The sequence below is a fragment of the Fragaria vesca genome, linkage group LG2, assembly GCF_000184155.1.
Source record: "Fragaria vesca subsp. vesca linkage group LG2, FraVesHawaii_1.0, whole genome shotgun sequence".
NCBI classification, from domain to species: domain Eukaryota; kingdom Viridiplantae; phylum Streptophyta; class Magnoliopsida; order Rosales; family Rosaceae; genus Fragaria; species Fragaria vesca.
This window is the reverse complement of record NC_020492.1, coordinates 18,781,376-18,795,033: the sequence shown is the minus strand read 5'-3', so window position 1 is coordinate 18,795,033 and position 13,658 is coordinate 18,781,376. Positions and strand designations below refer to the sequence as shown.

The window sequence follows — 13,658 nt, the reverse complement described above, 5'->3', positions numbered from 1 at the left end:
ACAAATATATATTCCGTGAATAATTTGACTTAAGAAACAAGTGAATAATACGTTTACAACTAACTTGATATCTTACTCAAAAACAATTAAAAATAATTAAGTTGTTAAGTATTATAGTTTATAGACATTCTATTTAAAGAGGCATGTAGGGTTAAGAATAATGAACCAAGTTCGAGTCTTTGATGACCTGATTACCTTCTTCAATAATTCTTTACCTATAAAGATACGTAGATACGCATGTCAAGTGACTATGTGGGTAATTCAACTTTTAAAACGATTTAGGTCCTTTAACTACTTTGGACGGTTCTTGTTGAAGTTTCTGAAAGTGATCAGGTAAACCCTCTCATGATTTGACCAAGAGCTTGAATAGATTGGCTGCTTCTATTTTCATATTTTCTGATCTTAATTATTCTAGATTTTCCAGGCTTCTAGCAGCATAGATAATTCTGCTGCTCCCTACAAGAAGAAAAAAGAAAATAATGAAAAATACCCCACGCTGTCCCTTCGAGTATGACTAATCATAAACATATTGTACTTCCCTGATCAGTGAAGACTAATTATTTAGGTTATGAATTTGACAAACCAAACCAACCCAATTCCAATCTTATCGAAAACCATATTGGAGATGGAGTTGTCCAAGCTCAAAAGGGCATGCATGTGAGATTCAAGTCAAGAAAAGCGACTTCCACTTGGTTTTGCAACTTTGTAAAGGGCACTAGAAACTAAATCATAGAGGAGATAGAAGGCAAAGTTAGCTGTTTAGAACTTTAGAAGAATGCATGAACTCAAACAAAGGCAGTTTTATTGGGTGCTCTATATGTCTTGTAACTCGTGGTTCTTTGATTTCTCCAAGAAGATAAGTTCATACACTGGCATATCTAGCTAAGGCCTAGATGTTGCAAAATCTTTGGAATATAAGGAAGGGCCAGTGTTCATCAAATTTGTGGAAGCAAACAATGTTCTTTTTTTGCTCTTTTCAAAAGTTTTGAGACATTTTTGTATTGCACCCCCAATCTCCAAAAGGTGATATTTTTGGTTTCTTGCAAATTATGACATACATCTCTCCTTAGCTTTGGCCAACATCTCACCCTAATTCAAGGAATATCGGTCATATACATATAGTTAGTGTCCAAAATCGAGAAGGGTAGAAGTCTTGCACACATAAGAAATGAGATATTGATCCAACAATAATGCAGAATTAAATCATGCTTGAATCTGGTAGATTTGTTTTGAATATTCTCGGAGTGATTTGAGTAACATTTTGGCTCATTTGCACTATGAGTACATTTGATAGCCGTAAGTGTTTTACGTAATTAATTGAGTGTGGGATGACAAACTGAAACTGGAAGTACCTAAATCTGAATAGAAGTGATTAGGCATATATCACTACATTTTTCCATTGAGTATATAGTGTTGCAATTAAAACCGTTTGTTTTCTGAAACACCCATTAAAGATGAAGATCAATTAAAATCCACTAGACTGTAAATGCAATGCAATAATTTAAGAACACAAAATGGTGGGAGATGGGAGAAGAGATAAAGAAATGAGAGGAAAAGGGAAGTGACACTGAGATGAGTGAGAATGTGAGATCCAGTAGAAGATGATAAAGAGAAAGCTATAAAAGGTGATGGAAACAAGCAAACAAACCAAATGGGAACATGGGGAGCCTAGCTTAGGTAGTGGGGATGGCTATGCTTCCGGTCCAGTTAGGCTGCCTGAAATTTCAAATCAGGTTCATGTCATATTATCATGGAGTCATGGACGGTGGACCAGAGTTTGATTTACAACTCTCCCACCCTTCACCACCTTTTGCCACCATTGCTGGCCGTGTAGTCTCTTCCAATCTCAACATCACTTTTCAATGTTCATGGAGATTTTGCTGGTACAACATCCCATTTCATATGAATTCCGGTCTTTCTAATCCATTCTCAAAATTTGGAATGTGGAGGCTGTGGTGTCCATTATCTAAATCAAAGGCTAAGCATTTTGCTCGAGTAGCTAATATAATTGGAACAACTACTATTTTTATTGTTTGGACTTTGGAGTAAGGTACTATATTAAACTCTAGGCATGCTTGATTTATATTCTCTCTCACTTTTTCCTACCACTAATCCTTGGCTTGCATTACATCTAGACAGGCAAAAATTTAAGGACAGATAAGTTCCATCTAGCAGGGTCATGACGATTTTGCACACCAAAGAAGAAGCCCATGTTTCGTGAAGAATCATCAAGCATATAACTTGGAGAGGTCTTCAGAGAAAGCCTTCCGGATGACATCTCTCTTGAGCTTGAGAGCTGAGGTGACCAGGCCACTTTCAGGAGTCCATGGTTCGCAAAGCAATTTGATTTTTGCAGGGATCTCAAACTTCTGCAAACGCGCCTTCTTTGCTTCCTGGTGATGGAATGTGAAAAGTTAAAGAAGATCAAAACGATGCATATAACAGCACCAAAGCCACACAACGAGAGGAGGCTCAATGAACAAGTAATTAGTTTTAAGTCAAGGATTTGTATTTCAACAATAAAGATGATGAATGATTACAAAAGACTGACTAACAAGAAACACACATTTTGTTATTTGCAACAAATAAATAATGTGCAAGGAAAACTCAGGTAATTAATCTGCCTGAAGACTATAAGGAACGGATGCCGATCTCAGTCTGTATTAAGCTCAGACCAATATTAATAAACATGTAATTGATCATAATTCAGCAGGCCAGGGTCAGATGCAATTAATTTTGAACAGATTTCTCGGGCTGCTGAAAAGAAGTTGTATAATGAGAATTGAGGAAAGCTTATAAGATGCATAATGCATACAAGAGTGCCTTCCTCTAAATTCAAAGCTTTTTACAGAGGGGGCGGAAGAGCGCAAAATTTGAGTTCAAGTGAAGGAAACTTATCAAAAATAGACATACCTTTAACAGTGATTCTTGTACTTCTTTTCTGGTTTCTTCTTTCTCACACAAGTCTGAAAAATCACTAAAAGTAATCCCTTGCTTTGCAGCCCAATCTTCCACTGTGGTTCGAGAAGCAACCACAAGAGCCACGCAGTAACTATGAAAAGGATCAGCATGCACCATGATATTGTCAATATAGCGGCACACTGAAAGAGCAGCCTCTACCTGTAAAAAGGACATATTAGTCACTAACGAAGAAATGCAATGAAGAGTTGCATCTTCTAAAATACCTTTCCTAAGGAGACATACTCCCCATGTTGAAGCTTCACTATATCTTTCCTACGGTCAATTATCTCAAGGCAACCATCAGCATGGATTTGCCCAATATCACCTGTATAAAACCACCTCATTCCTCTCTCGTCAACCTTTACACACACAAAAGAAAAAAGAAAAAAAAAAAGTAAATCAGCAAAGTTAAGTTAAGACTGCAGTGAACACTAGTCATCTGGGTAGTCCCAACCAAACTATACAGGTAAGCTATATCAAAATGTCTACCTTGTATGATTCCTTCGTTTTCTCTTCATTTTTGAAATAACCGACTGTAACATTTGGACCACCAATGACTATCTCTCCACGAGGCATTGGGGAATCACTAATCAGATATCCTCCTTCAGGCCAATCAATTAACTGGATACAGAAGATTAGATTTTGAAATGAATGCAAGTCCATCACCTCAAGGCCTCAGAAACAGAGAACCATTTGTATTGATAGACAATAATTGAAATAGAATTTTCATACAATAGATAAAATGAACACTGCCAAACAACTGCTGAGTAGGTATCAAACAACTATGAAAGACGAATTGATCTGAAAAGTTATCTGTTAAGTATATGTAAGTGGACCTATGAGGTTATGAGCATTACCTTGATAAATGAGCAGGGAAGTGGAGCTCCAACACGACCAACAGAGGTATCACCAAACTCTGAGAATGTTCCACCAGCGCAAGTTTCTGTGAGACCATAACCTTGACCAATTGAAGTTCTGTCAATAGACAATAGCCATCCAATCATAAAAGTGTTTGAGAACACAGGGAAAAAGACAAACATAATATGAAAATTAAGAAAAAGAAAAAAAAACAAACAGAAAAAGACAAACTTTTAGTTGACAAGGAAGAACTAGCCATCATGCACAATAGTGAATATACTGAATGGACAGCATGCCTACAAAGAATATTTATCAGATCTTGAATCCACATCACTACAAGGTAGGCCATCAGATATTTTGCATTTCTGAAAGCTCCCTTTCAGCCCTTGTTGTCTCTATTTACTAGAGTTCACTTACATAAGCTGAAAGAAGGGCTCAACATCTAGCATAATCTACAACTGTGCACAATTTTCTGTTGTGTCAACATTTGTAAACAATTGAAAGTTCATTTAAATCTATAGTATAACTTCAGGTCATGAGTTTATGTTCATTTGTATTATTATCAGAATTGCACGCAGAGAGATGAACATTCAGAAAGAAATGGACTTCTAATATTAACCCAGAGTTATAGTTCTTTTATTTTTTTTCTATTTTCAAAAGAACCAGAGTTGTGGTTGAGACTTGGCCATCAGAGTTTACTCATCTTCATCAAAAGTTGGTCCTGTTCATATTTCGTGTTTAGTGGCTTCGATCAAGAAAAGTAACAATGATATAGGTCGGCGGAAATCAAGGTTCACACGTTTTACATCTCAAAGTTAAAGTGCTAAGCATGTACTAACCCAATGCAAATGTTGATGAATCTTTGAGTATCACCAGAAAGAGGAGCACCACCAGATAACATGTAACGGATACGACCTCCTAGAATTGCACGGACCTTTCTAAACACAAGAAAGTCCCACAGAATCCTTTCCAGGCCCCAAGCCCCAAACCAGCTGCCATTCACAGCAGACAACCTACGAGCATATGCCAACTCAAACAATTTCTTGGATAGGCCACCTTTTGCATTCACCTGAAGCATTATGAAGATGTAGAGTTGACAAAACAGGCATAATTTCAAAACCAGGACTCACACACACGACATGATCTAAGTAGTGCATGTGCATTTACAAGTATATATATCAATATGCATGACAAGATTTGGTTACCTTATTGAGCACCCCATCTCGAACACGATCAAGAATTGCCGGAACAGCTGTCAATAAAGTTGGCAAAAGGGCAGTTGCATCCCCCTTTGTTCCCTTCTTTATTTTACTTGACGTATCTGTAAGAGTCAAGGGAGATCCATACCCTATAGCACTTCCCGCAGCAACCATTACATTCTTCAAGACAAATAAAAAAATTGTTAAACTAAGCAGCAAGAACATATGAACTTAAAGACAATGATCAGTGTTTTGATAGGAACAACTGAACAAGGCATCATCATCAAATAAACAGAAAAAAACAAACTGCTCATGGAATTACAGTGGCCATGCAATCCAGCAAGCTTACATATTATCCATACCTCTGCTGCTAATTCCAGGATATGAGCAAGGGGAAGATATGCCATATAGATATCCTTAGTTCCAATGCCAGGGACAATGGTCATGACAGCTGAAGTAACAGCTAGGACATTGGCATGTGTCATCATTACACCCTGTACAAAGTACAAACCGAAGGTGGATTAATGGGATTTCTGAATTACCTCTGTTATCATTTGGGAAAATAAATGTGTAAACTGCAACAATTGAAAGCCAAGGGGGCTCAAAACAAGCATATAAGAAAAGTGGAGAGTTAAATTACAAATCATAAGCATTATTGTTGCTAATTTAGTAGTGAACAAAAGCACCTTTTTTTTCTTATTTAAACCAAACTCATAAAATTTACATATATGACTTGAGAATGACACAACGAACCATAAAGAGTAAACTAACTAGTGTTGATAATGAACAATAACAATCACCATCATGTGTGAACGTAAAACAAAAAATGAGGTTAAACTAAAGTATTAAGGTTGTTAGAAGCTACAAACCTTGGGCAATCCTGTACTTCCACTTGTATACATAATGACAGCAATATCTGCAGGAAGAGGTAAATCAGGATCAACAGGGTTTTCTTGTCCAAGTTGCTCAACATCTGCGAATGTATTGATTCTCCACCTGCTCTCAACAGACGAAGCACTAGATGGGATATCATCATCCATACATATGATGTGCTTCACTGTGTCAAGTTGTCCACTTATGGCTACAAGTTTCTCCAGTTCTTTGTGCCCACAAATCACAGTTGTAACTTCTGTCTGGAGAAAGATAAAGTGACTAATGAGAACAAAATGTGTCAGAGCAAATGAAAACACAAATATCAAAAGTTATACTAAAATATCAACACTATCAGTTCATTTCCAATCAGAGCAAAATCCTACTAACTAGGCTTCGACTTTTAAGTGATTTAAAGGACAATCACAACATTTGAAAATTTGGAAACATATTGCTTAATATGTGAGAGAGAGAGAGAGAGAGAGAACCTCATTTAATGAGTGACATAGAGCCTCCTCCCCAAGAGATGCATATATAGTAACAACAGTGACGTTGCGCCTGAAACAACCCTGAAATAAGAAAACATAATCAGAATTCAGGAGTCAACCATTTGTTTCTGTATTGCACTTAACTGGGACTAGTAAGGCCATGCAGATATGAAGAAATCTCTCATTACTATTTAAAATCTCTAATAATAGCTTAGGTAAACTCAGGGGCATAGGGAGAGGAGGGCAAGAAGGCTCAATTGACCCTTCTCATGCATAATATTTGGTTGATTAGTTAAATGTTCTACATAGAAATGACCCTCCTAATCAAGTTCCTACAAATGACATTACTTTCATTTCTAGTGGTAATGTTTGATAAATTCCTTCTCAGTTTTTATTAATACAAAGGAAAGAGGAATTCATATTTGATGGTTCTCTAATGAATCTCTAATGAGGTAATTTATAAAGTTAGGTATAATCCAACGATTAAAAGATTTTCCATGAAGCAACTACGTTATCGATACTTTGTGTTGACTTAATAGCCACTTAAGTCTTGACCCTTCTAAATCGAGTTTCTAGTTACGCCACTGGGTAAACTAAAACTAAATTTACATCAAATGTGCAATAAAATGAGTTCTCCAGAAGAGTAAAGATTGATAAGCACCTGCAATGCAAGGAACCACTCTTCTCTAGTGTCAGCAAAGATTGCTACTCTTTCTTCCTTTTTATGTCCAATTTGACTCAAACCAGAAGCAAAGTTGCACACAACTTCAAACGCTTTCCCATAAGTTAACCACTCATAGTCTCCCAAATGAAGCTTCTCAAAGGATTTCCCATCCTTTGTAACTTCCAGCTCCCTCCCCACCAATACCCGGGTTCCAAGGAAAAATTTCTTTTCGAAACGCCCACACGACTGCTCAAAAAGCTCAGCAAGAGTTGAAATCCCTTCCCAGGCTGATTCCACGGGGGAGCTAGAATGATGGTTTCGGATTGCATAGCCAGGCTCCCCACCAACATCAACGAGCAAACCCCGTTTCTTCTCCTTTTTTGACTTCTGAAGCAGAAGCGTTATCACAAGCGGAACCAGTGCACCAACAACATAGGTAGGAACCATCTTTGAACAACTCGATACTCCCAAACACAATGTACTAATATCCAACCCTGAAAATTGAAAATTATCCATTCAGTTACTTCATCAAACTAGCAATAAAACACAATTGTGAATTCATTAAACCGACTTTGCATGTCTTGGGATCTGCTATTGTTATTCAAAACCCAATAACACATTACTGAATGTTATTTATTACAGGATTAATTAAGAACACATTAAAGATGATTTCTTTTATTGGTTGAAATTTTCTTTCTTTCAGTGCAAGCTGCAAAATTCAACACAATGTCCTAAATTCAACAAAATGTCCTGAAATCCAACACTAAATATTCAATTACTTGATCAACCATGTCAATCAAGCATCCAAAATAATAAATATTTGATAAGAGGCCAATTCAAACTTTGCATGTACTGGGTTTTCTTATTGTTAGTCAAAACCCAACAATGCATGTTATTTATTACATGAACAACATTGAAAGTAATGACTGTCAAAACAAAAGCAAAAAACATTGAAAGTAAGCTTTCTTTTTTTTTTTTTTTTTTTTTTAGATGTTTCATTCTTTCAGTGCAAGCAAGCATGGAAAAAGCTGATCCGTACCATGAACTGAAATCCCAGAACACCGAAATTTCAAAGCAAACACAGAAAACAAAAATAGAGGCATTGCAGACAAAAAAGATTGAAGCTTTTTTTGGGTAACGGGGATTACCTTTTGATGAAGCCAAACCAGAGAAGAAGAAACGAATTCAGCTCAGCAGCATTGGGAGGATGAATTGATGAGGAAATCAAGAATGAATTGGAGAATGAATGAAAGGATGAGTGAAATTTGAAGGGGGATCAAAACGAGGGCGTTTTAATGGGAGAAGGTATAAGAATATGTGAGGGGGGTGCGGAGAGATCGAGGAAGAGAAGAGTTGGAGACTCAGAGACTGACTGAGAAACTGAGCAAAAGTGGTCCGTTTCTTTTTGGCTTTTTTTTTTCTGCGTTTTGTTTTTTTTGCTCACAGCTATCAAATTTAAGGCGCGGGTTTGGCTTAATATGGGCCGTACGATATGGATAGGGCCCATATTAGATGTGGAGGAAAATTTTGTGTCTTCAAACCAGATCTAGAAAATTCAGTAGTATAGATGGAAAACGACCTACAGAGGAAGCCAGTTTTGAGTGAAAGAGATGAGAGATTAGGCCACCTAAGTTAGATAGGTAGGCATGTATTTGTTAAGACTTCGAGAGACTAGTGTAGCAATTCTCAAGGAAGCAATGGAGTTTAAGCTAATGATACGACAGAGACTACGAACATCATGTTTAAGGGTAGATGATAACAGCCATACGCCGAGGACAGCTGAATAGGAAGGGTTTTCGTTTTTGTATAACTTAGAGAAAAATGACTTTTATCAACCAACAGACAAAGGGACCAAATATCCTGCAAACTAACTTTTGATAGAAAGTCTAATATATAAAGTTAGCTGTTTACTTTCATTTCCTGATGTTGATGCCTGTGTGTACAACTAAGAGAAACTTGTCATAGAAGAAGAAAAGAAACCACTGACTACGATGCACAATGGTGGTGAGAAAGATTTAGAGTTCCTGACAAGTTTGATGTTTCATTAGTTTAGTTTGGTCTTGTTGGTCCTTCGTTTGGGGTATCATGCGCATTTCCATTGGATGCTACCCCAGACAACATTTGCATCACAGATCTTAGAGCTCCTGATAGTTCTGCAGGCATTTCTCCAAAATCAACATTCACGTTGCCATCAACCCTTATTTCCGGTTCATCATCTCCATTACCATTGCTGCTATGGTGATCACCTTGGCTATCTTGAGAATGCTGTCCTTGGTATGCATTTCCAGCCATGTTCATAAACATATTTGCAAAATCAGCAGTACCAGAACCTGTATTGAATGGCATAGAACCAAACGGAGGAGGTGCACCCTGGCTTCTTGACCCACCTGTAGATTGATTGTGGTGTTCTGAAGCTGAACCATTGCTACTACTGAAGGAAAATGAACTTGTGTTCTGTAAGAGGTAGGCAGGACAAGAAAATGTTACTCACAGTAAGAAAGAATATCTATGCAAATTAGAAGACCAGCAGAATAACAAATTGTAACGTACGACCTCCATTACAGGTGCTTAATGATTGCACATACCTAAACTGTTAACAGTGCCTAGAATTGTCTTCAGAGTTCAAAAAGGCAGCACAGCAATTGCATTGTATTAATTTTGATTAAAAAGTCTTGCAAATAGAAAGACGGCCTATTTTTTCTTTTACGGTTTCATTCTGAATCAGACATCAGACATAAAAATCCCAGTTAAATGATATCCTTCTCACGCAACCTAACAGAATTTTATAGACCTATCTATAATCAGCCAGACACTTTTTCTTAAGATAAATGTATTACCTGATGGGATCTTGATCGTTGTTGCTGCTCTATCAATTTCTGCTCAGCCATCTATTGGTTTCAGAATAACAAAAGCAGTCAGAGGATTTGCAAAAAAACAACAGAAAAGAGGAAACACACAACAACCAACCCGAATATTTTCTTTGACAGCTTCATTATTTGGATCCAATTGCAAGGCTGCATGAGTAAAATCCTTAGTTAGGTATAAATATGGTTACAACCACCTTCTTTTAATTATTTTGCTTCCCACTTTTAATACACTATATAAGTCTCACACTGGGAAGGTACTCAAAAGAGATTGCCTTACTAACCCATCTTAAATCCCTGATCAATAGCCTCACGGTAGCTACCTACTGCATAAAAAGCTAATCCCAGACGACTATATGCCTTGCTGTAGTTTGGGTCGATCTCTATAGATACAAGACAATCTCTGATTGCTTCAGCATATTTGTGTATCTGAGTGTAAGCAGCTGCCCTGAAGTATGTACACCAGAGATTTGATTAACTTGAAGTTTTAAGAAAGCAACAACAGAGCAAAACAATGATTCAACATTCTACTAGAGTGATAACTGAAGTAATACCAACTTATGGTCAAAAACTGCAATAATTCTCCCAAATTTTCCTCATTTTCATAATTTCTTTGTATGTACGATTCCTTTTGGAGAACTTAAATTCGGGAAACTCCAAATATATTGAAAAATTGGCACTTCCCTTTCGAACTTATCAAGGATCTAATTGTGCAGTAGCATGCTAAGGTACCTTTTCTTTTATTAGTATAATTTGAATATACTGACTTACTGAGGATCTTCCTATGTCACAACAACATTTATCTTTCTGAGTCCCGAGAACCAAGAAAAGGGAAACTATTAATGAATAATTAGTAGTACCAAAAGTTTCAGGATAAGATGGTAGTGTACCTGTTACAGTGGTAAACAGCATTATTTTCACAAAGCGCAATAGCACAGTCATACAACTCAATTGCCTTGGTATACAGCTTTGATTGCATGGCCTTATTACCTACCAAAAATAAATAATAGGATTAGCCCCTGCATAGATTTATCAGAATGTAGACGGTCATATTTGAGATTGAACCTAGTGAACAACACATTTCTCATCATTAACACCTGGCATGCATTTTTGTCTTTTACAAGGATTTATAATGAAAATAGAATTATAGCAGAGAGCGAGAGGAAGCATATAAATGAATGGTATGTAGGTCAATTTAACTGAAATTTGACATTGTAAAATGAGTTAAGAGGCTGCAGGCTAAGAGCCTAACCAAAGGCATGTATGAGCTTCAAGTACCTTGGGATTTCAAGGTCTCAGCCAAGAATTTAGGACTGAATTCCTCACATCCAGATCTTTCCATCTCCTGAAGCGGGGAAACATTAAATTTTATTTAAAAGATACATATTACAAAAACTGTAGCATGACATATACATTACTTCTGAAAGCACACAAAGCTTACCTAGTACAATATAAAGTTGTAATGGCATTCAAGCAACAAAACTACGTGTTTGAGGGTGCACATGTGTATGCCTGTGTCTGTGTGTTTGAGAGAGAGAGAGAGAGAGAGAGAGCATACATTTAAAGCATCATGGAAAACTTGAGTTGCTTTCTCTAATTTCACTGGATCATCACTGCCATCTGGCAAGGGCATAAAGTAACGAGCTGTCTCAAGTGCAGAAAAGAATCGCCCAAACAGAGCATCTTTGGACTCCCCTGCCAATAACATGATTATCAAGAGCATATTCAATGTGCACTTATTCTAACATACATAATGCAGCAACTAATCTTATTGTGCATTGCCAATTCACTTCAACATTATATATCACATTATTGTGCATATTAAAACAATAGTTCTGAAAGCTTTTGTTTTCTTTGAGCAAGATCCTTTTATATAATTTAACACTAATCATGTTTGACATTATCTCCTTTATAAGGACATTTTCATTTATACATGCACCGACTCATTTATAAAATAAAAGTGGTTTTATGTAACTCATTTGAAAATTCCAAAGGTCATTAACCTGTACACATGTTGTCTCACACAATTATAGAGTATAAGTAATAAATATACGATACTAATTCTGACAAATCCAGGGGGTTCCCCATCTTCTTTTCAAGTAAATGAAAATATTAGTGCTGATCACCACATAGTACCAACATATTGAATTGTTTAATCCTTTTCCCTTTTTTTCCTTTTTTCTTTCAGAAAAATGCAATTTTATAATTTCATTGTATGCCCCGGAAGGGATGGAAAACTACAAATTATTATTATCAAGAACATCATCGATCAAAAACACAACCTATCCTTGGATTGACTGCAATGACATATTGTCTTATATGGCATTTCTATTAGATGGCATTTATAATAATCCTTTACAAGCTTTTCTACAGGTTAGGTTATCATTAAGAGAACCATTCATTTTACATCAATCAAACACACACGAATAATAAACTCTATTCTGTAAAGAAATCCATCACTTCCATAGCAATCCGATTTCACCAAATTTAGGATCTTTTCATTGCAAACACACTCAAAGATGGTACACTTAATACCATCAACAGCAATTGGAATACAAACCAGGTCTCTAGATGTGATATAAGTGATTGCAGATACAACGTATAATGTTCCCATTTGGGATGCACCCAATGAGGAGACTAATAGACAAAAGTGGGGAGGAGAAGCAAAAGGACAAAGAAATAATACCTAATTCATTTTGTTTACCCGTCGAATCCTGACCCTGATTCAATTACAAACATTAAATAAAGTCAAATTAAATACTGAAAAGCAAATCCCATAGTAACTATAGTACTATTCAAAATTCAAGTATCAATCTCAAATAAATAAGGCAAATGCATCGAGAAGAACCTAAAGGGAACATATCCTGAATCAGGAACAGTATAGATTTTCTGTTATCTAACCTTTTATTGGATAACAAAACACAATTAAAGTAGGCACTATTTAGGCCTGATCATAAAGAATCTACCATAAACGTGAACCTTTAGCTACACCTCAAAACTACATTCTCAGTCATTATCAGTCCCGACAATTCAAGCTCATCTAAAAATTTTCTTGAGTATTCTGTAACCGTAACTCGCCTCCCCCCCCAATAACCCTCTTACATACTCAGTTTGTTACTTCCAAACACACTTAAAGTCCTAATAACCCGCACATTTCCATTGGTCCAGTTTTTCCTAAATCCCCCATATCAGGTTGTAAGCAAGTGCACATTTTTTATGGACACTATCAACTCATATAATGCATTTACACCATTCCATAACAAGTTTTAAACGAGTAAAAAAGATAACAGGGCAAGCACCAGAGATTTCAATGCCTTTGAAACATTGGCACCAGTGGCATCCTGAGCAGCTGATGCACTAGGAACTGCCACTGACCCCTGACCATGACACGTCACATTCTCCTGCCCCTTGTTCTTCTCCAGTGAGCTGAACATTTCAACTAACGAGCCGGGTTTAATCCGATGATTATCATCAGCAGGAAGAGAAGTGTTGAGCTTGAAAGCCTCCTCCAGGCATTCCCTCGCAATCTGAATACCCTCACCATTAACACCAGCACCCGGTTCAACTGCCCCAGTAAAAATCCAAACTTTACAGTCAGTAACTCATTCTAAAACCACCACTGCAATTAGCCTAAGCAACTAAGCAAAAATGTGAAACTTTATCACAATCATCGAAACGAAATTGCAATTATTATGAAGAAGCAGTAACCCTCGGTATGATTTCAGTAGATAAGAGATGAAACAGAAAGAGAGAG

At 36.8% G+C, this 13,658-nt stretch overlaps 2 protein-coding genes across 2 annotated transcripts in view; both read right to left on the bottom strand.

Annotated features, from left to right (window-relative positions):
* Window positions 1-1,547: 1,547 nt before the first annotated feature.
* LOC101305233 (long chain acyl-CoA synthetase 9, chloroplastic-like) lies at window positions 1,548-8,289 on the bottom strand. Its single transcript, XM_004290818.1, has 12 exons — window positions 8,189-8,289; window positions 7,038-7,534; window positions 6,377-6,457; window positions 5,888-6,151; window positions 5,381-5,512; window positions 5,025-5,198; window positions 4,659-4,888; window positions 3,819-3,936; window positions 3,451-3,582; window positions 3,186-3,320; window positions 2,914-3,120; window positions 1,548-2,393 (listed from the first exon to the last, which is right to left on the bottom strand). The coding sequence occupies exons 2-12, from the start codon at window positions 7,485-7,487 to the stop codon at window positions 2,229-2,231; spliced, it is 2,088 nt and encodes a 695-aa protein (XP_004290866.1). The 5' UTR covers window positions 7,488-7,534; window positions 8,189-8,289; the 3' UTR covers window positions 1,548-2,228.
* A 531-nt stretch (window positions 8,290-8,820) lies between these two features.
* Window positions 8,821-13,658, bottom strand: part of LOC101304638 (small glutamine-rich tetratricopeptide repeat-containing protein-like) — a 9,630-nt gene continuing 4,792 nt past the window's right edge. Inside the window, exons 2-10 of the mRNA XM_004290816.1 lie at window positions 13,204-13,469; window positions 12,591-12,624; window positions 11,463-11,599; window positions 11,183-11,249; window positions 10,795-10,894; window positions 10,189-10,352; window positions 10,008-10,054; window positions 9,878-9,928; window positions 8,821-9,494 (exon numbers count right to left, since the gene is read on the bottom strand). Of these exons, the coding sequence (XP_004290864.1) occupies window positions 9,090-9,494; window positions 9,878-9,928; window positions 10,008-10,054; window positions 10,189-10,352; window positions 10,795-10,894; window positions 11,183-11,249; window positions 11,463-11,599; window positions 12,591-12,624; window positions 13,204-13,469 (1,271 nt within the window). The 3' untranslated portion in view covers window positions 8,821-9,089. The remainder of the gene's footprint in view (window positions 9,495-9,877; window positions 9,929-10,007; window positions 10,055-10,188; window positions 10,353-10,794; window positions 10,895-11,182; window positions 11,250-11,462; window positions 11,600-12,590; window positions 12,625-13,203; window positions 13,470-13,658) is intronic.